The sequence below is a fragment of the Ursus maritimus genome, unplaced genomic scaffold, assembly GCF_017311325.1.
Source record: "Ursus maritimus isolate PB19 unplaced genomic scaffold, ASM1731132v1 scaffold_15, whole genome shotgun sequence".
Classification (NCBI taxonomy): Eukaryota; Metazoa; Chordata; class Mammalia; order Carnivora; family Ursidae; genus Ursus; species Ursus maritimus.
The window spans coordinates 14,539,979-14,564,926 of record NW_024423897.1 but is presented as its reverse complement, the minus strand read 5'-3'; the positions used below and the strand labels follow the sequence as shown (position 1 = coordinate 14,564,926).

Below are 24,948 nucleotides of genomic sequence, written 5' to 3'. Positions count from 1 at the left end.
AAGATCAACCACAACTCAGGATAGTATCTGCTTGAGAATCTCTGCCTCTCTCCCCCTCTCTTTTGCCCCTCCCCAGCTCATAGGCACTTGAGAGCTCTAAATTTTTAAATCTTAAAAAAATTAAAAAAAAAAAAAAAAGAACATGCGTAATTGCTCACCTTAGGGCCTAGTACACAGTAAGTAGGCACAATATATGGTAACTTTTAAAGTTAAAATGTATTCAGTTTTTAAGTGAATATAGATAATGTTTTAATTAAAAATTCCAAGTATTACAAGAGCAATCTGTAGGGACTATGGGTCCCCAAAATGGGCAAGGACGAAGGATGACTTTATCAAGATAAAAACAAAATACGCACCATTTATGAACTAGAATACCAGAAAATATCTTTAAAAAGTAACTGATGGGGAGGGAGGCTGCACAGAAGTTTTAAAATGACATCTCTCTAACCATAAAAATTTACCAATCTTTTAAAAGTCTACCCAATCCTCTCTTACAACATCATGGATAACTTTTGGAGAGGGCAGGGGGTTAAACACTAATAATTTAGAGTTTAAGCTCTGAATGACATACGTTCAAACAATCCTCTAAAAACTTACCTGGATAACTAGGTTTGGAAATAAAAAATGGAGACAATTATAAACAGAGAAAACACTTATGCTTCAGTCTTTTGAAAAGTACAAACAGGAGTAACACCTGTATGGTATTCAAATTATTACTCCTTAATAGTAAATTCTTTTTAAAAATAACCATTCAGAAAATTGTAATTGCCACGAAGTGACAAAATATTCTTAAAAGCAGACAAATCTTGACCTCACTTTTGTGCATCACTTAGAGCAATACAGTTGACATTTTCCCCCAAAAATGAACGCTGGTATAAAAGGATCTTTTTAATTATTAATGTAAACAACTCCTCAGTTTGCAAATTCTTGAACAGAATTCCCTTGGTCCTGGCTCCAAGATACCAATAAGCAGTTTTACATTTTCTATGTTTCCATTATGAATTCTAAGTACTTAGAATATTTCTTTTGTACTATGTCTAATGGGGCCCATCACACAGAGGCCTAAATGATTTCTCAACAGACTAACTTTTAAAAAAAATTTTTTTTATTCAATCTATTTCTCTATTCCTATTTTACCAAAAACAGGCTGTTCAACAACTTACAGTTTTCATCTTTAAAATATTTTCCAATTTAGCCATCCGGCACTTAACAAATACTGATGCTGTGCTCAGTGAACTTTGAATCTGACATTCTGTGATTCCTCTCTCAACAAGTCGACTCCACTGTTGCCAGGGCCAGGCCAACCAAGGCAAAATATCCCCAGGACCATATAAGAGGAAGAAACCCCATTTCCAAAAACGCCCAAAGTGTTCACTAATTAAACTGAAGAGCAATTCATATTTTAAAAGCAAGCAGCTATTGCCTGGTTGAGAGAGGAACAAAGAGCCCTATCAGTTCTACTTACCAAGGTAACTTCCCACCAAAATCATAAGCTAATGGTAATGGTAAAAATACAGAAGTATATCAGATTTAGAACAGAACTGTTTTCAAATCTTAGACAACTGCATATTGTTCAAAAAGGGCATCTTTAAACTAGCTACTAATATCTTATATTTTAATATGTATTTTAACATATAATATAAATTATTATAATTTTAGGCAATTTACTTACTCTCCCTGAGCCTCAGTGTCTTTATCTGTGAAATAGGGATTAGTTGAATTTACTTTATTGGATTCCAGAGAGTAAACTGAAAACAATGTATACCAAGTGCTTGGCCCAGTGCCTAGTTTAAGAGTGGAAAATACATAGTAGCTATTGTTAATTACAGAAAGTAAAGACTGGCACCCTTCCTAGATGGGGGGAATATGCAGAGAGTGACAATCAAGTATTATTGAAGGTCTGAATTTTAAAAGGCTAAAAAACCACTATTCTATTTTAAGGTGACTGTATAAAATGGGTCCAAGGGAAAAGGATTCAAGTTATGAACTACTAACTCCTAGTAGGCAACCAGATTTAAGAACCTATTTGCAAGTCTAATTACCAGTTCTATAATAAGGATCTGGATCTGCCACCCAAGTGGCCCATCCCCACATGTATTGCTTACTTTGTAATTACATCCCAATCAAAATTAACCAGTAACTTTTAAAACAGGTTCAACAAATTTATGGTCCTACTATTTTGGCAAAACTACTCCCTAAAAATTACTTCTCTCCAAATATGGTACAAGAATCCCCTGCATCAGAATCATCTTGGGTTAAAACTGCAAATTGCAGTGGAGCTCAGAAATCTTAAGCACATTTGTTTAGAGGACCACTGCCCAAAGTGTTTAGCAAAAACATTCTGTATTAAATCAACCCAAGGTGTACCTTAACCTCCACTTACTTTCCTACAAGCTCTGCCATTAGAGCAAGCTCTGTTCTGCTGGTAATGCGTGCCTGACTTAATCTGGGAATTTAGGGAGAACAGAGCCAATAAATATCAAGAAATAAGGATGCACTTCATAGGCACAAATAAGTACTAAGAACATCCTTCATTTTTTAATCAATGGTACATTAACTTAGCCATAACAGAGAAGATGAGCACATATTACACAAACCCTTTAATAGCCCCCACAGAAAAACGGATCTCAGGAAGCTTAAACCTAGTTTCATCAAGAACTTTGCTTTAAAATAGTAAACAGTGAAGTATGGTCTGTCTTACACATAAAAGGCTGAAAATTAACCTTCTTAGAAGCCCCAAGTCTATTAATATATGCCTGGCATAGTTTGTGTTTACAACATCTAGTTATCTAGTTTATAAAATTTAGTTTTAAGTTTTAAAATCTGTTTTTAACACCATGTCTGCTACAGGATTCTTCACACTCGAAACTAGGTTTTTAATGCCCAACAATTCATCACCTCAAAAAAAAAAAAAAATCAATCACAGTCCAACATGCTAAGGAAGAGTGCACTCTCAATACAGCATATGCACTGCTTTAGTAGTGGGTGAGCTGAAACTGTCTGGGTCAGAAAGTGACTGGCACTTGCCTCTGTGCTATCTTACTGTGGGAACCCTTAATCAACACCTTGGGATATAAGCAGAATAATCACCAAAAAAACCGTTTTAAATATGCACAACTCAACACAATCATTCAAGCATACTACTTGAGGACCTATATTCTTGACCTGGATGCTTAGTATAAGCTACTAATACCACTACTCACTGCTTCACCAGAATGGCTGTATATTTTTCCCACCAAAAGTAGAGCTATTGCACCATACGTTGCATGGTCTCTGTAAAGAAAAAAAATCATTGTCTTGGTTTATATTTCCTTAAAAAAACAAGTAACTTTTCTACAAATTGTTTTAAGAACTTAGTGAAACCTAATGTTTTTTAAAGAAATCACCTCAATTTTAATGCAACCATACCCCATACACACACACAGTATTTGTAAAAGGTCAATTCTGAAACAGAACTAGCTATAACCTTTAATAAGCATGTACCACAAAATTAAAATGCACAAGGGTTTTTATGCATAAACATTTACTTCACGACTCCTTAATCCATATCAGATCCAAAAAAAAAAAAAAGATGGAATTCAAGAGAGATTTTTTCAGGATTTCAAAGTGGCTTTAGAACTACTTTTCAAGATGTTGGAGAACAGGAATGAACAGTTGAAATGATCCCTCTGTGTAGTTAGAAACCACAGGTCCCGGGGTGCCTGGGTGGCTCAGCCATTATCCCAGAGTCCTGGAATCGAGCCCCCACATCGGGCTCCCTGCTCGGCGAGAAGCCTGCTTCTCCCTCTCACACTCCCCTTGCTTGTGTTCCCTCTCTCGCTGTCTTTGTCAAATAAATAAAATCTTTAAAAAAAAAAAAGAAGAAAGAAAGAAATCATAGGTCCCAGTAAATACTGTTCCTTCAGGTATGGACTGAGAAGGCTGAAACTACCTTTTCAGAAACTAGGGCTGAAGACTTTTACCCTTTGCAGATAATCTTGACTGGTTAAATTTTTCTATATTCAGAATTACTAAAGTTGGATGTGCTTAAGGGATAGGTCTAAGGTGTGCAAGTAGGCAAGAGATATCCGTATCATTTCTACTGACCCAAAATAAGGGATGAGAGACTTTCAAAAGAAGCCCTCAGAGGGCTGTGATTGTTGCCCTTCAGTTTACTCCTGAAGTAAAAGAACTAGTTTTTAAAACTTACGGAAATTCTGGGGTGCCTGGGTGGCTCAGTCGTTTAAGCATCTGCCTTTGGCCCAGGGCCTGATCCCAGGGTCCTGAGATAGAGCCCGGCATCGGGCTCCCTGCTCTGGGGGGAGCCTGCTTCTTCCTCTTCCACTCCCCCCCCCCGCTTGTGTTCCCTCTCTCTCTGGCTGGCTCTGTCAAATAAATAAATAAAATCTTAAAAAAAAAAAAAACTTATAGAAATTCATCCAATGGGATGCAATTGGAAAAAAATCTAAAATGTGGAAAATTCTGACAAAGTCTATGATTTAAAAAAATAAACTTCAAGGAAATAAATATAATGGCAACAGAACTACAAATGAAAAACTTATGAAACTCATCAACCAATTGCAATGTATAAACTTTACTTGGATCCTAATTTAAACAAAACTTAGGTGAGATGTTAATTTTGAGACACTGCAAAGTTTTAACACCAAATGGCCAGCCATAGGATGATAGAAAAGGAACTGCTCCTGTTATTTTAGTTGCAGTAACAGTAGTACATTATGGCTTTAAAATCCTTATCTTTTCAGAGATCTTTACCAAAATTCTTATGTTGAAGAAATGTGTCTAGGATCTGCTTCAAAATAATCCAGTGGAGGTGGGCATACGATGAAACAAGTTTGACTAATAGTTGATCAATGTCAAAGCAAGGCAATTATATACATGGAGGTTCATTTCCCATAATAAAAAATAAAACAAAAAAAATTATGGTACAACCACTGATTTATTATTCTAAAATAATCACTATAACAGTTTAGCAACCTGAAGGAATGCTTATTATAGAATGCTAAAAGAAACAAATGTACTTAAGTCAAAATTTCAAAAGCCTAAGGTTAAGGAAGAAAAGGGAGTAAGAAAACCAAACTGAATTTGTGGGTTAGTTGATTATTTTTATCTGCTAGTATTAGATTATTGTCATTACATATTGCTAATGAATTGTGAAGTAGGCAGGTAATTCAAACTCAAACCACCGAAGAGAGCTGGGTATAAAATAACAATGGAGGACCCAGAATAAACTTAAAAATGGGGGGTGCCTGAGTGGCTCAGTCAGTTAAGTGTCTGCCTTCGGCTAAGGTCATGATCTCAGGGTCCTGGGATGCAGCCCAGCATGAGGCTCCCCGCTCAGCAGGGAGTCTGCTTGTCCCTCTCCCTCTGTGCTCTCCCCCTCCCCCTCTGTGCTCACTCTAGCTCCCTCTCAAGTAAATAAAATCTTTAAAAAACACAACAGAATTTTAAAAATAAAGAATGCCTTAAAAGGTTTTCAGTTGCAAATAAATCCTCTAAAATTAGTTTTTAATCATATATTCAAGTATCTTCATTTTCAGGGTGACCATGTCATTTGTATTGTATAGTAGCCAAAGCAAGGTACTTTGAAGACATGAGGAGTAACAATCAAACTGGGATGGTACAGGAAAACCAGACCACCTGGTCACCCTATTCACTTTATATATACATAAACTGAGGCATGAAGTTTGTCTGCTTGTTTGGGTTTGTGAACCGCCTTAAGTCAAAATCAATTAGCCTCATAAGAACTAGAGAAACTGGGGCCCAAAGAGGTATGGATATTTGCCCAAAGTCACAGTTAACTGGAGAGCCTGCACCAGAAGTTGGATCCCAACTACCCTGACACTCTTTCCAGANNAATCTACTATTAATAAGTGGTACTACCACCTTTTTTTTATTACATGCGTCCTGTTCCTTTTCTCCATGAAAAGACTGTCCTCAAAAATGTGTTCTTCAATCAAATAACTAAAAATAAGGCAAAAAATAAAATGACAAGAAGGTGAAGATTGCCAAATGCTTACAAAAGCATACATTTATATAGATGAATCCATATATATATGTATATATATATATACCCCCATATATATATATGACAAGCTGTAAACTAGGACTGAACACTTTTTTCTACACAGCAAACAATTTTTCCAACTTTAAAAGACATTTCTGTCAGAATAAAATAATAAAAAAAAAGCAGTAACTGGCCCTTTTCAAGACTAAAGAAAACCATGCACATACGCTGATGCACTTAGTAGTCTCCCAAATGTTAATTCTGTTCTGGGTACCTCATTGAACAGGCAAGAACCAGAGGCTTCTATGTGTTCTGCAATATACAGCTAAGGAAATGGGGTATCTCCAGAGCAGAAGGTCTCACGGCTATTACCTGACTGGGCTCCAACACTCACACCTTTGTATCATCCCATACAGCTACTGAAATCAGGATAGGCACTAATTTCAGAAAGATGCAATTCTTTATTGTTTAAAAGAAAATCTGCCAGCCCAACTTTCTAATATGAAAGTAGAAAAACTATAAGTTTTAGAATCAGATCAACCTACATTTCAATCCTTACTTTGCCATTTATAAGCTCAAAAAATGGCCAAATTAAATGAACTTCAATTTCCATTTTTTTTTATATAAAATGAAAAATACCACCACAGTTATAAAGACTAAAGCAAGTGGTACAATGCCTGGTACCACTTAATATTATTATTATGTATTATATATATTATTATAGTAAAAGGAAGCTCTTATTATTTTTACCCAAAGGTTTCATTAAAAGGCCAATTCAAATAGGATAAAAATTGTTTTGAAGCAGCTGACTACTACAGTCATGGTCATAGTAGAATCTACAAAGAGGATCTCCTGGATCATCATTTAACCCCAAAACTGCACATCAAGTATGCAATCAAGGTAAAGGGCAAATTACAAAATACATGGGCAGATCCATTTTTCCAAATTATATAGTATGAAAAAGAGATACCCAACTAGTCGATCATTAGTCCAATAATAATTCCTTCAAGTGCTAAATTTTAAAAATACTGTGTGTGTTATTTCTTCACCAATTCCACAATGGTTACCTCCCAAATACAAGCTTCCAGAGGAAGAAGGGACTGTAACTCATAGCATTCAAAATACTAGGAAGGTGCCTTACACACAGATGTGCTCTATAAATATTGTTGAATGAAAAGGTGATATGGTTTCCTTAACGACCATTTAAAAAAGACTTTAATGACAGAGACCCTTCACTTCAAAACATTCAAATGAAAAGGTTCATAATAAAAATAGCTCCCTCCACCAAAGAAATTGCTGTCTATAGGAAGCATGGTTAGCAAAGAACAAAACTCAAAAAATAAACTGCAATTTCTTATCAAAGTTTTAAAAAATAAAACACCAACACAACGAGCACCTCATCAGAGGTAAGAACTATCCATTCCATTTCCAGGAACAACTTACCTTTTTGCACCTTCCTTTTGCAGATTTGAAATCCAGATTCTCACACAATCACTGGCCTTCACTTCTGTTTGATTCAATAGCATACACACTACTGAGTCTCTCTCTCCTTCACTATTAAATACCTCAGTAGAAAGCACACTGGTCTTATTCTGCTTTCTAAATATGAAACTAAGTGGAAAGGTCCTAATCCAAAATTCTCAAAAAAAAAAAACACAAAAAACACAAAAAACAAGGAAAAAAAAGAAAAGCTAAAAAACTGTTTGAGGTTAGACAATGTACAGAAGTAATTATAGGGGTGCCCGGGGGGCTCTGTCAGTTAAAGGAAGGACTCTCTTGGTTTTGGCTCAGGATCTCATGGGTCACGAGGTGAAGACAGTGTGGGGCTCCGTGCTCAGCAGGGAGTCTGCTTAAGATTCTCTCCCTGACCCTCTCCCCCACTCCTTCATGCTTGCTCTAAAATAAAAACTTAAAAAAAAAAAAGAAGAAGAAGAAGAAGAAGAAGTGGGGCGCCTGGGTGGCTCAGTTGGTTAAGCATCTGCTCTTGGTTTAGGCTCAGGTCCTGATCTCATGGGTGCTGAGATCAAGCCAGGGGGCGGGGGGGCACCCTCCCCATTAGGGAGAAGTCTCCTTGGATATTCTTCTCTCCCTCTGTCCCTTCACCCACTCCCACTCTCTCTCAAATAAATAAAATCTTAAAAAAAAAAAAAAAAAAAGAATTATAAAGGCTCCCATCTTCCCTCTTGCCCAAAAACGCTACTTCAACACATATTTTTTTTATTTTCCATGTTTCTCCCGCCCTGTAACTGCCTTCCATTTCCCCCAAAATGGGAAAAAGACTCTGGTGTCTTGATGGGAGGACAAGGAGTTAAAAATACAACATACTGGGCGTCTGGCTGGCTCAGTTCTTAAGCCTCTGCCTTCACCTCAGGTCACCATCGCAGGGTGCAGGGATCCATCCCACCTCCCGCGCTCCCTGCTCAGTGGGGAGTCTGCTTGTCCCTCTGCCCCTCTCCCTGCTCATGCTCGAGTTCTCTCTCAAATAAATAAATAAATTTTAAAAATAAAAAAATAAAACATATTAAAGTAAGCCATTTCCAAACAGGTGAGATACCCATCAGAGTGTGTGCTGTTGCAGGAAACAGAATGGAGAGCCGTGAATGGGAGTCTCTGCACTTCATATCTGCAAAAGAAGAGAATAAAAAGGTTAACTTAACTCTAGACTTAAAATACCTTCTTTACCTGCTTAAAGCAATTTTTCCACAAACATTTTAAATCGAAGATGAAAATATGCTAAGCCAAAGGCTTGTGGGTGAATTCCACCTTCTTGCCCTTAATACATCAACTGTATCTACAGTATTAGAAGTCAGTATTTGAACATTTCTTATCACATCATCTTGATATTAAAGGGTAAGAAAAATTCTATCTCTTCTTTAGGCTTTTCTTAAAACTATCATTTTAATTAGCCAAATATTCCTTCCTGCACAATTATCTAAGGGTAATTAGTTCTAACAGTAAGAGTTAACAGTTAAGTGGTTTATTTCCAATAAATACGCTTCCCCCTATAAGATGTGACAGTTAACATTTTGGGAACCCCAATGCACACACCCCTTTCTCCAACCTCGTTAAAGGTGAATTGAAGAAAGTGCCTCACGAGCAATGTCCCCCGCCCAGCACCAGGTTCTCCGCAAACTCCTGCATTTCTCATTAACCCACCAGCCCCCAGAGTGGGTGCGCCAGGGCCAGGTCCGGAGAGAGCCCGAGGGTGAGGGGTGAGCTCCGCAAGCCCGTCAGGCACCCGCGCTCCCCACCTGGTAACACACCTGCCCTCACAGGCACCCACCTGGGGCGGGGACCGCCCTCTCCCGGCCTCGCGCGCCTGCCCCACTCGGAGCGCGCGCCCCGCGCCGCACGGGACCCGAGGGCGTGCAGGCGGCGGGAGCCCGGGGTGCAGGGGCCGCCCTGGTTCGCTCCCTCCCTGGGGACCAAGCGGGCCCGGGGGCGTGCTGGGGGCGGGCGCGGTACCTTTTGGACAGATCCATGAGGACCCCGGAGAAGAGCTTCTCCCCTAGACGGAACGACACGACGAGCGCGTCCTCAATGATGTGGTCCAGCGTGACGCGCACCTCCGAGCCGGGAATCAGCTGCGACACCGCGGAGTCCCCGCCCGCCGGCGGCACGAGCGCCGGGGCTGCAGGCTGGGGCAGCGGCTGTTCCTGGCGCTCCTCGGGAGCAGGGGGCTGTTCGGGCGGCGGTGCAGGGGAAAGTGGAAGGTCGGGTCTCTCCTGAGGCGCGGCTGCCGCCGGCTCCACCACCCGAGCGGGCAGCTTCTCCTCAGCCTCCAGCTCCGGCCCCGCCGCCTCCGGGCTGCGGGCGAGCTCCCCCGGCGGCGGCGGTGGCGGCGGGAGCGGCGGCTCGTCGGCCTGAGGAGAAGACTGCTGCCCGTCGGCCTCGCCGTCCGGCACAGATGCTTCCGTCGCCGTGACCGGGAGGGGGTCAGTGCCGGCCTCACTGCCGGGGATGGGCTCCATCTCCGGCTCGGCCTCGCCGGCGCCCCCCTCCCCGGGGGACGCTGCAGTCGCTGCCGCCTCTGCAGCCACGGCCGCCATTTTCTTCCTGGCTTCTCCCTCCTCCAGCTCGGGGTACAGCGGCGGCGGCAGCGCTGCTTGGTTCCCTGGGCCTTCCCCTCCCTCCCTTGAACAGTTTCGTCCCGCCCTTTCCCTGATGCTCGTTATTGGCACCGCGCCATTGGTTCCGTCCTACACCCCTCCCGCACTTGTGACACTTCATTGGCCAGAAGGGGACGTCTATCACCCAGTCAGTCCCTCCCTCCCACACAGAGTAGGAACTTCTCATTGGCCGCATGAATTGTCAAATGTTGAATCTTAGAGGAGGAGTGAAGGGCCAGGGGAAGTCACAAAAGCTGAGCCGTATACTTATCGCCTCTTTCTATTGGCTGGAAGAGGAAATAAAGTTTTATGGTTGGCCTATGTTCTTGCCCATCATCAGTCAGGGTTTCAGAGGTGGGATAAAGAAGAGAATCACGTGCCGTGCCCGTTCTTTCAAAGGCGACCGAGGGGGGGAGTAACAAGGGAATGCGGGAGGGGAGCAGCTTCCCAAGAACCCCTGCGCAGAGGTCCTTAGAATAAATGTTATTTCTAGGCGCGGACCTGCTTGCGGCCGCGTGTGGGCACGACAAGCTTCTTTGAGGAGGCCAACTAAAGTTTGAAAATAATTCTAGACACATGTTTTGAGTTCCTACGAGGCTAGGCACCGTGCTAGCAGCTAGGGATAGAATGATGTGCAAGACATTCTCCATAACCTCGTGACAGACGCTCCAGCCCCCACACAACGAGTGTTTTCCTTGACTTCTCTCCACTTTCTAGGAACAATGCACTTATTTCAAAGTAGGAAAATGCTAATGAGAAGAGGAGGAACACCGTGCATACTGTATTAAGCTGATGAACGTCCCAGAGAGCAGTCCTGGGGCATTGAGGGACTTGCACGTAAATATTGTTGCTCTCACCAAATTCACTGCAAAGTGGACGCACCTGGCTCCTTGCTTAAGCCTTTTCCTTTTCTGGCCTCTTATATGCCACAGGTTCAAAAAGCCTCTTCAATGTCCTAATGCTCCTTCTTCCCTTCCCACTTTTAAGTCTCTTGATTTGTTATGCCCAGAAGAATCTACTGAACCTATTTATTTCAGATTGCACTTCAGAATCACCCTATTCTCCAAAAGAGATTGTAAGCACTGAGAATGCCCACAGGAGGGAGGGGAGAAAAGTTGACAGCATTAAGGGGAGTAAAAAATGAAATTCTTAATAATCGTAGCTAACATTTATTGAGTGCCTTCTGTGTATAAGGGCCTAGTACAAACCCTTAGTATACCATCTCACTTAATCCTTACACTACTCCTATGAGACAGTAATATTATTATACCTATTTTACAGGTAAGGAAACTGAAGCACAAAGAGGGTGCCCACAGTCAGTCAGCTAGTAAATTTCAGAGACGAAATTTCAGGTTTACATTGAAAGGACTGAATATGGCAAAAACCAAGTACCACCATATGTCCTGACTACTTCAAGCCATGGGGCTTTTGAGAAAAGCCAAGAGGAAATCCTAGTCAGTGCGGGTTTTGCATTTCCAAGGTAGCAGAAGGAAATTAAATTACTGAGTGGCCAGCCACTCTGTCAGAGATTTTCCCATAAGCTCTCATTTAAAATCCTGTGAGTTAAGTCTTCTCCTTCTTTTACAGATGAGAAAACTGACCCTTAGGCAGGTTAAAGATCTTCTCAGAGGTCACATAGCTAGCAGCAGATCCTATCTAACCCAACTCTGCCGAGTGTATGACTATTCCACTCACTCATTCATTGAACAAATAATTTATCTCCCGCAGGCCAGATGCCTGCAGTAAACAGACACAGATCTCACTTTACAGGGCTTTTACCATGATCACTTGCTCTATAATTCACCATAGTCAATTAATTAAATATCATCTATAGTTCTATGAAACTCCTAGAGCCATGCTGAGTTCCCACACTGTATAATCTCTCAGAAGAAAAATATATATATAGTTCAGGTCCTGGGACCTGATTAACTCTTGCAGTAATTCATTGCAAGACACTGCAGTGAATCACTTAAATTAAGGATTTATGGCAGATTGTGGCATACCAAGACCTGCTTCTAAATCACCATTTTGATCCTGCAACTGCAGAGTCTCTACTGGGTCACTACGTTCACATCAAGGATAACCCCTTCTACTTGTCTTTCAGGGCCCTTTCTGTTCTTCCTCTATCTTTCAGGTTTGTTTTCTACTATTCTTCAAGTTTGCTAATATCGGGAAGATCTGGTCATGCATCTTTCATCCATTTATTCCACAAATAAATGTTGAAGACCTACTCTGTGTCAGTCAGTTACTGGCTAACCAGGCCAAAGGCATGCAGAAAGAACATGAGAAACTTAGTGGCTGGCCTCCTTGAGCTTATTTTTCTAACTAGGGAGTTAGAAAACAAGCAATGAATAAATAAGATGATTACAGATTGTGAGAAATGCCATAAAGGAAATAAACAGGATGAGGTGATAAGCAGTTATTGCTAGAAGAGGAGCAGAGAGTGTCTTCTTTAGATAAGGTAGTCAGAAAAGGTCCCTCTGAGGATAGGACATTTTAGCTAAAATGCAAAGGATAGGGGCACCTGGGTGGCTCCTTACACTACTTCGGTTAAGTGTCTGCCTTCTGCTCAGGTCATGATCCCAGGAGCCTGGGATCAAACCCCAAATCGGGCTCCTTGCTCAGTGGTAAGTCTGCTCCTCCCTCTCCCTCTGCCTGCTGCTCCCCCCATTTGTGCTTTCTGGTTTTCTCTCTCTGTCAAATAAATAAATAAAATCTTTAAAAAGTAAAATAAAATAATAAAATGCAAAGGATAAGAAGGAGCCAGTTATTGACAATGTTAGATGAACATTTGGGTCAAAAGGAACAGCAATTGCTAAAGTCCTGAGGCAAAAGAAACAGAAAGAGACCAGTGTGGTTGAAGAAGAATGAGCAAGAAGATAGGTAGGTGAAATAAGTTTGGAAAGGAAGACAGGAGCCAAATTATATTTTATGTACTGCAGATATAATAACAAGGGATTCTACCTTCAGGGAGTTTCAAGTCTAGTGGGAACCTCGCTTTTACATGTGCTGTTGTATCTTAGTCACGCCAGCATTCAGCCTCTTCCTGGCATAGAATCAGCATTGAATAAGCCCTTGGTATTTGGGACTAGATGGATGGTTAGATGAATGGATGGAGGGTTGTATAGATGTTTGGAAGGTTGGGTGGTGTCTTAGTACAGTCAGTCTGCTAGAACAAAATACCACAGGCTGGCTATTATAAACAACAGAATGGCTTAAAACCAACTGAAATGTTTTTCTTACAGTTCTGGGGTCTGGAAGTACAAGATCAGGGTGCCACCATGGTCTGGGTGATGGCCCTCTTCCAGGCTGCAGACTTCTGGAATACTCACATGGCAGGAGAGGACAAGGGAGCTCTCCTTGGCCTCTTGTAGAAGGACATTAGTCTCATTCAAGAGAACCCCACCCTCATGACCTAATCACCGTCCAAAGACCCCCATCTCTTAATATCATCACTTTGAGGGTTTAGGATTTCAACGTATGAATTTTGGAGGTACACAAACACTCAGACTGTAGCAGATGGATAATTGGTTGATTGGACAGATCATTGAATAGATGGACAGATGGGTGGATAGATAAATGGCAGTGTTAAGGAATACAACTGACTACCCAAGTGGATCCTCACTGTCATGAGCAGACTTTGATCTCGAGCTCTGTGGGTACGATAGTTCCGTGGCTAGAAACTCAGAGTGGAAGTGAATGAACCTGTATGTGACTCCCCAGCTGACCTCTGACTAGATATATGATCTGGACATGATCTTAGGTTAGTTGGTTAATCTCTGCTTCCTCATTTACAAACTATCCTAATAATAACTATGTAAGGGAGTGTTTGTTTTTAAGTTATATAACATATATAAAGTGCTTAACATAGAACCTAAATCATAGTACATATCCATCACTGTTAGCAACCCGATCTAGAATTTCAGTCTTTTTTTTTTTTTTACGTTTTATTTATTTTCTTTAGTTATCTCTACACCCAAGGTGGGGTTCGAACTCACAACCTTGAGATCAAGAGTCACGTGCTTTTCTGACTGAGCCAGTCAGGCGCCCCTAGAAATTCAGTCTTTTTTTTTTTTTTTTAAGATTTATTTATTTATTAGACAGAGAGAGACAGCCAGCGAGAGAGGGAACACAAGCAGGGAGAGTGGGAGAGGAAGAAGCAGGCTCCCAGCGGAGGAGTCTGATGTGGGGCTCGATCCCATAACGCCGGGATCACGCCCTGAGCCGAAGGCAGACGCCCAACCGCTGTGCCACCCAGGCGCCCCTAGAAATTCAGTCTTATTACATCTGGTGTTGATCATATTCCAGGGGCTCTGATTCCCAATAACCAACCTTGTGAAAAACTAAATAAAACCCCAGACACTGGGGTGTTGGTTCATGGAGAGGTTTAAATATGGCTAATTGTGTTGTGTATGTGTGTGTGTGTGTGTGTTTCTGGACCCAGTCTCTCAGGAAATCAAATTATAGATAAAAAAAAAACAGCATGGGGAGCAGAGACTCAGGGCAATAGGAACTTACTTACTCACAGCACATGGCTGCAGAGCCATGGTGGCTAAATGAATTGTTCCTCCTGTTCTAGGACTATTTCTGTCCAGTAACCAATAGTTCTCTTCTAAAATCAGATTGCCTACTCTCAGATCAAGACTGTGATGGATAACTATTGAGAAACATGTCAATCATTGGCTCTCCATGTGTCTCAGTGGTTCTCAACGTAAGAAGGGATCTCTCTGAAAATCTGCTAGAAGGTATTTTACATATTGTGTGTTCCCATTTACATAAAATACCAAAATAAGCAAAACAAATTTATGCTGTTAGAAGTCAGGATAGAGGTTATTCTTGACTAGGGAAGAGGGACATTTCAGCTAATGACTAAAAGGGAATATGAGTGGGGTTTTCTAAGATTCTGATAATTTTCTGTTTCTTCATCTACCTATTGGTTATACAGGTATGTTCAGCTTATAAAATTTCAACAAGCCATGCACTTATATGTGATTTTCTGTATATAGACTTATTAGTTACCTATTCCTGCAAGTGTCTGAAACATCATACATTTATCACAGTGTCTATGGGCAGAAATTCAGGCATAGCTTAGCTGGATCCATAGTTTAGGGTCTCTCTCAAAACTGTAATCAACATGCCAGCGGGGGCTGCAGTCTCATCTGAAAGCTTGACTAGGGAAGGACCCACTTCCAAGCTCACGCACATGATTCTTGGCAGGATTCAGTTCCTCGGTTGCTGTTAGCCAGAGGCTGCCCTCACCTCTTTGCCACATGAGCCTCTCCATAGGACAGTTCATGATTTCTAGCTTGCTTCATCAGAGCAAGCATATAAGAAAAGTCAGAGAGAAATGGAGAGAGCAAGAGAGAAGTCACAGTCTTTTATATCCTAATCTCAGAACAGGCATCTCATCACCTGTGCTATGTTCTATTCAGAAGTAAGTCACTAGGTCCAGCCCAAACACAAGGAGAGAATATTACAAAGGGCATGAGTTCCAAGAGGGATCATTGGGAGCTGATTACCACACAATTAAAAGGTTTAAAAAAAATGAAAAGGAAAAATATTTGAGATGTTTCCCTCAATCTTCCCCCACTCCCACACACTCATCCACAGACTCTGTTAAAGCCTCTTGTTCTATGTAGGCGCTTTACATCCTGTACCACCTGCCCCGAAGTAACAGATCCACACCTCAGACAGGCAGGTGGAAGAGGCCCTCATATTACAAAGGCCGACCCTAATATTGGGAACAGTTCCTATAGGGAGAGCCATCATTGATCTAACCCTTTAGTGAGTACATACTATGTGCGAGGCAGAGACCGTGGCCAGATGAGCCAGGGGAGGATCAAAGGTTTGCTCCATTTCTCTCCGACTTTTCTTATAGCAAAGCACATCAAAGGTGGGCACTGTCCAGAGACATCTTCCTCCATAGTCAGGTGTTTTTTCACATGCTCCCCCTCCCTTCTTTGTATACTTTCAACAGCTGCCATGTCAACAGAGTTCCTTAAAAATGGACCTCAAAGGACACTCCATTGGAGGGAGTGGTTCTAGGTTGACCATCTTGGTTTGCCAGGGGCTAAAGGGTTTTCTGGAATGTAGGGCATTTAGCATTCAAAGTGGTACAGTCCTGGGCAAGCTGTGATGTTTGACCAGAATTCATGCTACATGTCTTGCAGAAATGAGCGCTGATCCTCCCAACAACCCAAAAGGAAAGAAAGCCTCAGAGAGGTCAAAGAAAGCTTCCAAAACTAGAAACTGGGATTAGGATGGGAACTGGGCCTGTCAGTCTCCAAAGAATGTGCTCTTGGCAACTTTGATCTCTTGGCTATTTCTTCTATTTCCTTTGCCATCCCCTGGGACAGGATCCTTGGATAAATGGCATATCAGTGTGCATTTTTTTTGTCCAGTTTTCTAATTCCAAGCCCACAGGTTAAACCTGACCTTAGATTCTAAACACTCTTGATTATACCCACCCTCTCAAAAAAATTCTAGACCATTTATTTACTTGACATTTCTCTCAGTTGGGTTTTTCTATCATTTCAAGTATGGCAGCTCTTAGACTATGATACTCTTATAAAGACTCCATTTTATAGCTTCCTTAGAATAGTGCTTATCCACATAATGATACTTAATCTTTATCATGTGCTCACTTCCTATCAGGCATTAAATCAACTACACTGTACTATATCCTTGTGAGGCACATTCCATAAGTATCACTCTTCCAGATTAGGAAACTAAGGCACAGAGAGGTTAAGTAAATTGCCCAAAGCCTTGCAGCTAGTAAGAATAGGTATCAGATGGGGCACCTGGCTGGCTGAGTCGGAGGAGCCATGCTACTCTTGATCTCGGGATTGTGAGTTCGAGTCCCACACTGGGTGTAGAGATTACTAAAAAAATAAAAAAGAATAGCAAATAAAAAGAATAGGTATCAGAGAGCAATACCTATTTGCGCATTGATTACAAAGAGCTCCTGTGTTTTCTCTGGAGTGAAGCTTTTCTGAAAAACAGGTGAAAACCTCAGCTAAAGAGGCACATACAATATGGGAGCCAACCTTGAAAAGCCACCACCCCACGATCATTTCGATAGAATTGCTCCCGTGTCATGACAATTTCTCTCGGTCTCAGTTTGCTCATCTGTAACATAGGCATGATAATCATCATCTCTGCCTCAAACAGTTGCTGTAAAGGTTACATTACATCGGATCATGTGCGTGAGGTGGTAACAGTTCTTATTACCCCTCCCAGAGCTCTAGAGGCCCCAGGTGGGAGCATGGAAGTCATTTGGTGCTTCCGATGTAAATTCGGAGCCAGAAGCTGGGGCCAGGCCCTAGTCTTAGCGTTTATCTCATGGCTCTTCACTTCCAAGCAGCTATTCCAGTGTTTACCCCTGGCCATTCCTCTGACTACATATGCAAATACAGTTCTAAATTGCTTTGGTTCATTTTTATGCCGAATTCCTATTCTCTGTTTTATTTGTATTTGTTTGTTTTAAAAACAGGCAAGATTTTTTAGGAAGGAACGTGTGTAGAGCTATACATAGAAAAAAAAAAAACAAAGCAAAAAACCTTGTGATGTTCATCACTGCACCTCTCTCATGGAGCACATGCCTGGCACGTAGCAGACTTTCAAAAAATATTTGTACAATTCATCAGCAAATGACTAAATAAACGAACAGTTATTTCTAGGGGGTAGAACCAATGCGGGTTTTCTTTTCACTTATCTGCATGTCCCAGTTACCCCAATTTTCTCATTTTTCTATAAAGATGATGTATTTAAGAAAAGTTTAAATTCTTACTGCAACAAATAAATACATAACTTAGTGAATAAAATAGGGCTTAGGTCGCCTTGTAATGGGAGGATTCCAAACACGGAATCGCTGGACACGGTGTGCAGAACCGCAGGCCTGAGTGGGTTGCCCCAGATCTAATGGCGGGGTGAGGGATAAGAGAGTGCACATCCTAGAACCCAGAGGCTTCAGCAGCCTGCAGTTACCATTCTCCTTTGGGTCACAACACATCATATTTTACTTGCGAGAAGCAAGTCCCAGAAGAATTTTTTAAGGGACTAAGCTAAATGATTCATAAGGAATTCTCCTCCGGAAGCCGAGACCTGGGTGTCGGGTGCCCGGAATTGGAGGTGGTGCCGTTCCCGACCCCGCCCCACCCGTCAGTGAACCTTCAGAGGTGATCCCCCTCTGAATTAGCTGGCTCCCGTAGCCAAATCCGAATTCCTTCCAGGTTTAGCCCACTCCAGCCTGGTCGGTGGATGCTGACGAAGAAGGGAAGAGACAAGCCAATTTAGTTGTCGTCCTCTCTTTGTTCCCTTGACCTTGAAGCACTTAACGCAGCAGAGCCCGCGGTGCAGGGAGCCCGGCAGAGTTCTGGAATGAAAGGCAAGAGACCTTGGAGGGCTTTTGGAGCCCGTACTCGTTTTCTCTGCTTTGGTCACCATAGTGACTTCTCTCTGAAGCCTCAACCCTATGGTTTTTGCTCGATATTCATTCATAATAAGGCCACCCCTGAGTTTTCCGCCCACTGGGGGACAGAGCTCCGCGCGCATTTGCAGTCACGTGGCTGATGCGCTGGGCCTTAAAACTGTGTGTGTGTGTGTGTGTGTGTGTGTGTGTGTGCGCGCGCGCGCATGGCGCGGTCCTCTGCTCTGCGGAGGGACGGGTCAGAGCTGGGAAAGAATTCAAATCCCCTCTGGTCCTGTTCCCGTCGCTTACAGAGAAGTGACTTGCCCAGAGTTTCTCAGCCCTTCCGAGAGACGCCGGTACTGGAACACGAGTGCCCTGACTCCTGTGTCTAGTGCTCACTGCACTCCATCACACACTGACGTGCAGGGCCATGATCTCATCCCAGGATTTCTAACTTCTTGGCCTTTTGTGCCAAAGCACTGGGGTCACACTTCCTGGGACCGTCACTAAAGGATACGAAGATTTATGGTAACAAAAAAAAAAAACACAAAAAACAAAAAAAAAACAAAAAAAAAATCATGGTAACCAGATTGTGAGCCTCTAGTGAAAGCCCAGAACTAGAACTCCCATAGAGAGACAAAGCACTTCCATTTCCAGGACAGATTTGCAAGTAAATTAGCTCATTTAATCTTCAGAATTACCCTGCAAAGTGATGACTTTATTCCCTTTTAAATTGAGAAACCTGTGGCTTCAGGGTGGTTGTATGGATCAACTTGGGAGTCAGAAGTGAATTTGAATCTGAAACTCTGCAATTTGCTAGTGATGAAGAATGGCATAAAAGCTCATCAGTATAGACACTGACTTCAAATTCAACGAGAGATCAAGTTTCCCTGCCATTTCCCTGCTGTGTGACTTTAGGCAAGTTACCTAGCTTCTCTGAGCTTCTATTTTCCATCTGTAAAAACAGCATAATAGAACCTATTTCACCGGGTCATTGTGAGGATTAAATAAAGCAATACACGTAAATCACTTAGCACTGTACCGGACACTTAGTAAGTGGTTTCTATTATTCCAAAATTAGAAAGTACTCTCCTGCTAGAACTGGTAGTCACAGATGAACAGAAAAAAATCTACATCCCACATCCAGGCTCACCCAGAGCCCAACACCTTCCTTTGTGTCAGCCAAGGAAACGAGTACTTGAAAAAAAGACGTTCCAAAGAGAGGAAAGTAAATTTGAAAGATGTTTTTCATAGCTTGATTTTGCATTTTTAAAAGATTCAGACTTGGGAAGGGAAGAGTTGAAATTGAAGTCTCCCTGTAACTTTGCTTCCAATACTCTCCAGAACTATGCTTCGCAACAGGGTGGCCTCCAGCCTCTTGTGGTTACTGAACACGTGAAATGTACCTCCTCCAAACTGAGATGTGCTGTTAAGTATAAAACATACCGATCTTGAAGACTTAGTGGGAAAAATTTTAAAAACGCTTTTAGAATTAATTTCACCCATTTCTTTTGATGTTTCTAATATGGCTACCAGAAAATTTTCAGTTCTGTATGTGGCTCACATTACCTTTCCACAAGACAGAGCTGCTGTAGCCAGAAACATGGAATTCCGGCTCAGCCCACCTGTGTGGGGCTCTCTCCTTTAATTCTCATGACAATATTGTCTGGAAGATATTGTTATCTACATTTTGCTCCTGAAGGGCAAACGTGAGGATGCCAACCCTTCATTTTGCCACGTAAGGTCACCAAAACCCACTATTATTATGTACTATCATCATTTCATAAAAGACTTTGTAATACCAACATTACTGAACATTTCAACGGCGTAAAAGAGTACATTGTCCCTCACAACGGTTTCATAATAAAAGCAGCTGGCATTTCTCAAGACCTTATTATTTTAAAGGCACTAGGCTAATATATGCTTTAGCTCTCTCAGTTCTGTGAAAGCCATGAGGTCAGTACCCTTATTATCCCCATTTACAAGATAAGGAGACTGAGGCTCTGAGACCCACGGCTAATAAGTGGGGGCTGTAGGATTCGAAGCCACATCTGGTAAACTCTAAACGCTTGTTCTCCATCAATTGTGTCTCCCTGTAATAGTCCCAGGAAGTGACTGCAGTTTGTATTTGGCTAAAAGTTTGATGAGGTGTTGTTTTTAGTTTTTGGTTTTTTTAGAATTCTATTATAGGTTCCTACCCGTTCCCTCTCAACCCCACTCCAGTCTGTACTTGCATTTAAGAAAATATAATTACAGTCAAAGTGACACACATATTTAAAAGGAAATCAACACATCTGCATGAATATGGAAGAGGGATTTCTAGCTAACCAGCCCCTTCTCCATTTCCCTTCCAATGGGAAATGCCAGGAAGCTCTGGAGACCAAACTGAGCCCACTGGGAAGGCCCTGGTGCCCCAGGTCCAGCGAGGACCAGGCTGTAGTTGGGCTCCTTGCCTCTTGCATCCACAGCGAGGTCGGCCTCATCCACACAGTGGGAGACCAGGTGCTGCGAGGGGGTCAGCACTCTACACACCCTTTTCCACCTGACGGGATTTAGAACCAGGTTTCCCTTGCCTGAGTTCCAATTCATGTCTGACTTGGCCACCTCCCAGCTTTCAGCTTCCAGAGCACAGCCCTTATGGAGATCACGCCTGACTTCTAAAGCCAAGCGGAAACCTGCTCAGCATTAACCTTCTCCAAGTCCAAATTCAAATCCTGAAGTTGCAGATTTGCAGGGTGGGGGATTAGGAAGCTGGCACTTTAAAGCTACAGGATAGGAGGAGGCCATAATAATCATGTCTTCCAGTCATGTTGGGATAACGACTAGTACTTGCTAGGAGCTTTGCAAACATGGTATCACTTAGTCCTCGTAGCAACCTATGATGTCGGTCTCATTCATCACACGAAGGAGAAAACTGAGGCTAAGGGAAGTGAAGTGATTTGCTCACAGCTGCTAATGGCTGAGCCAAGACCCCAAACCTAGACTGTCAGACTCCAAAGCTTAGAACTGTGACCTACTTTGCTCAAGGTCACATCATAGCTAGTAAATGATAAAGCCAAAATTCCAGTTAAAACAAAAATGAGAGAACATGCCTTCCCAGCAATGTTGTAGAGATTTAAAAATGGTAATACCAAAAATGAGTCCAGGTGAGGTGAGATGAGCATTCTTCAAGCACTCACACCTCTGCGATTTGATAGTTGCCTTTTGAAAAGCAATTTGAGAGGTACCTGGGTGACTCAGTCAGTTAAGTGTCTACCTTCAGCTCAGGTCATGATCTCAGGGTCCTGGGATGGAGCCCCACTTCTCCCTCTGCCCCTCTCCCTGCTTGTGTGCCCATGCTGTCTCTCTCTAATAAATAAATAAATAAAATCTTGAAGAAAAAAAAAACTTAAAAAAAAACAATTTGATAATTATACAAGGACCTTAATTTTTCAGTTCCATTTCTAGGGAAGTAATTTTTTGAAAACTTTATGTATAAGCAAGTTTTCACTATACACTTTATTAAGGGGCAGGGGGAGAAACAATGTAAATTTCACCAACAAGGATTGGTAAATAAATTATAATATGACCATTCCATGGTATATTACACAACTTTAAAAGCTGTGTTCATAAAGGTTTGCATTAATGTAAAAAAATGTTTGACCTAATCTAAAAGGATAGAAAGTATTACAACAATGATTAAAGACATAGTGCCTGGGTGATTCAGTTGGTGAAGCGTCTGCCTTCGGCTCAGGTCTTGATCTCGGGATCCTGGGATCGAGCCCCATGCTGGGCTCCCCACTCAGCGGGGAGTCTGCTTCTCTCTCTCTCTCTCCCTCTGCCCCTCCCGCTACTCAAGCTCTCTCTCTTTCTCTAATAAATAAATCTTAAAAAAAAAAATAAATAAAGACGTAAAAAATCCTGGTAATAAATACTGTAAAATATTAATAATGGTCATGTTTGAATGTTAGAAATCGAAACCACTATAATTTTTCTTCTATATTTTTGCATGATTAAAATTTTCCATAAGGATATTTTTCCTTTAATGGATAAATATTGGCTACTATAAAGAGTATTCCAAAGTATGTGCTCTGGTCTCTGAAAGCTATTCCAAGAGAAGGAAAATCATAATGAATAATGTCAATATATTTGGAATGAGTGTAAAGCAGTTCAAAGTGACTAATTTGAAGGGAACATGATAATTTATCCAGACTCTGCACTTCCCCCTCTCCTTTCTACCCCTTCACCTGTTTGTTCCTTTTCATCACTGATCACTATATGAAATGATAGATCTTATTTACTTATACACTTTCTTAATGGTGTCCCTTCGGTACAGGTACAACTCCCCCGTTACCCCCACCCCTGCACCTACAACAGTCTCTGGCAGTCAGTAAGCCTCAATAAAGATTTGGAGAAGGAATGAACTTACTCTTACCCCGACATTCCCCTAAGGCCAAAGTGCTGTTAGGTTCACTTAAAATCAGTAGTTCAAAGAAGAGAAATTGAGATGGGAAGGACAAGAACTTAATTTGAAAATATGTCTGATCCACCTGGCAGCCCGTAGAAGAACCCTTACCAGCCTACAAAGGGTCAGGATACCCATAATAAATCATTCCCATTGCCAACCTCACCAAAAGAACATTGCATTGTTAGCCAAAAATGCTAATAAAAATACTTACCATATTTGGAATGTTTACTTACCAAGGATTCCTGTATTAATATCATTTCATCTTCATAATGGCCCTATGGATAGATACTATTATTTTCATGGAAGAAACTGGGTCTCAGAGAGTTTAAATAACTTACCCAAGGTGGGTGGTGGAGCCAGGATTCAGTCAGTGCCATGGTTTTCATTCCTGGCTAAGCATAAGAAAATGGAGATTTCCAGACCTCCTGTAAGTCACCAACTCAGGACTCCCTAGAGTATGCCCCTGGTGTCTCCACAGGTGACCTGAAACCCACCAAAAGTTGAAGAACTAGACCTAGTTCAGTGTTAACCCCAAAACCATCTTTTTAACCTCTCACTTGTCTTGGACCCAGTACTTATCATGTTTTCGTACTGTCCCAGAAGAATCTTTGCTTGGGAGAACCACTGGTGGTCTTTATGAAGACTTTGATCTAATCATCAGCTTTCAATATGTGACTTTGTCCTTGGAGTAATAGATACAAGCACTCGGGCTCAGAGGATTCTAAGGGAAAGGGTTTCTTTTTCTTTTTTTTTTTTTAAGATTTTATTTATTTATTTATTTGACAGAGATAGAGACAGACAGTGAGAGAGGGAACACAAGCAGGGGGAGTGGGAGAGGAAGAAACAGGCTCCCAGCAGAGGAGCCTGATGTGGGGCTCGATCCCCGAACACCAAGATCACTCCCTGAACCGAAGGCAGACGCTTAATGACTACACCGCCCAAGCGCCCCTAAGGGAAAGGGTTTCAAAAAGCCAGGCGATCTTTTGAGCCCAGGTACATGCCTTTTACTTGGCCTGGAGCCCTATGCCCTCTTCCCGCCTCTATGCATCCACTCATTCATCTTTCAGATCACAACTTCCTGCCTAATCTTACGAACTGTGAACTCCCCTTCCCCCACAGCTTTTTCTGTTTCTTTGGGTGATTATTTACTTGTTTTCCCTTAGATTAGACCAAAGAAAGCAAGGACCAGGCCTTGTTTTGCTCATCGTCAAACCCTAGCATGTAGTAGGCACTTAATAAATAACAGCTGATCTTTAAGGTCTCCTACCATGTGCCAAGTCTGTAGTGAGCACTTCATATATACGAACTCACTTAATCTTTACAAGACCCTGATGCCCATGGCACAGATGAACACATGGAGGCATAGAAAGACCAAGTGGTCATTTCAATGTCTAAAAGCCTCAAATATACCAAACTAGTCAATAGCAAAGCCCAGATTCAAACCCAGGCAGTCGAACTCTAAAGCTGAAATTTAAGATTAATTCATGTTAGGGTGGTTGACCGATTGATGGTTGTTAGTTAACGCCCTGTGGAGCTGCCACACCCAGTTCACCTCTGGAGACCAGAGCTAATGCCTGACCCAGGAGGGCTGATCAGAGCATCCCAGCCATGTGGCCAGGGTACCAGCCCTCAGAGATGCAGGGTACCCTGGGAAAGAACAGGCTTTGGGAGCAGACTTGAGATTACATCCTGGTTCCATCACTTACCTCTCTGGGCCCTAGTTCTCCTATCTGCTGTGTGGGTTAATAATTGCTACCCTCAAGAATCTTAGGAAGATGAGACAACCGAGTGTACAGGAAAAACCTACCATGATCCATCACACCCGGCAAAGCGTCCACCACACATTTGTTTCCTTTCTTAAATCAATCTCTCTGTCATCTCAGTCTAAAGCCTATTCTAATAAGGCTCTAGCTTTTTGCCACAAACATTCTCCAGCTGAGATCCAGAGGCAGCTGTGTCCTTGCTCCTGTCTGCCTGC

The 24,948-nt window shown here is 42.0% G+C and overlaps 1 protein-coding gene across 10 annotated transcripts in view; it reads right to left on the bottom strand.

The window, feature by feature from the left end:
* The window catches only part of PWWP2A (PWWP domain containing 2A), a 36,208-nt gene extending 25,968 nt beyond the window's left edge, over window positions 1-10,240 (bottom strand). For 3 of the 10 annotated variants that reach the window (XR_005834837.1, XM_040630338.1, XM_040630339.1), the window contains exon 1: window positions 9,470-10,240. Coding sequence is in view for 7 of the 10 variants with exons in the window: in XM_040630338.1 (XP_040486272.1) it covers window positions 9,470-10,053 (584 nt within the window). In the remaining 3 variants the exon portion in view is untranslated. Of the gene's footprint in view, window positions 1-3,203; window positions 3,274-7,447; window positions 7,900-9,469 lie in introns of those variants that run through there. The other 7 variants (XR_005834838.1, XM_040630340.1, XM_040630344.1 and 4 more) reach the window with 4 other exon arrangements.
* Window positions 10,241-24,948: the final 14,708 nt, after the last annotated feature.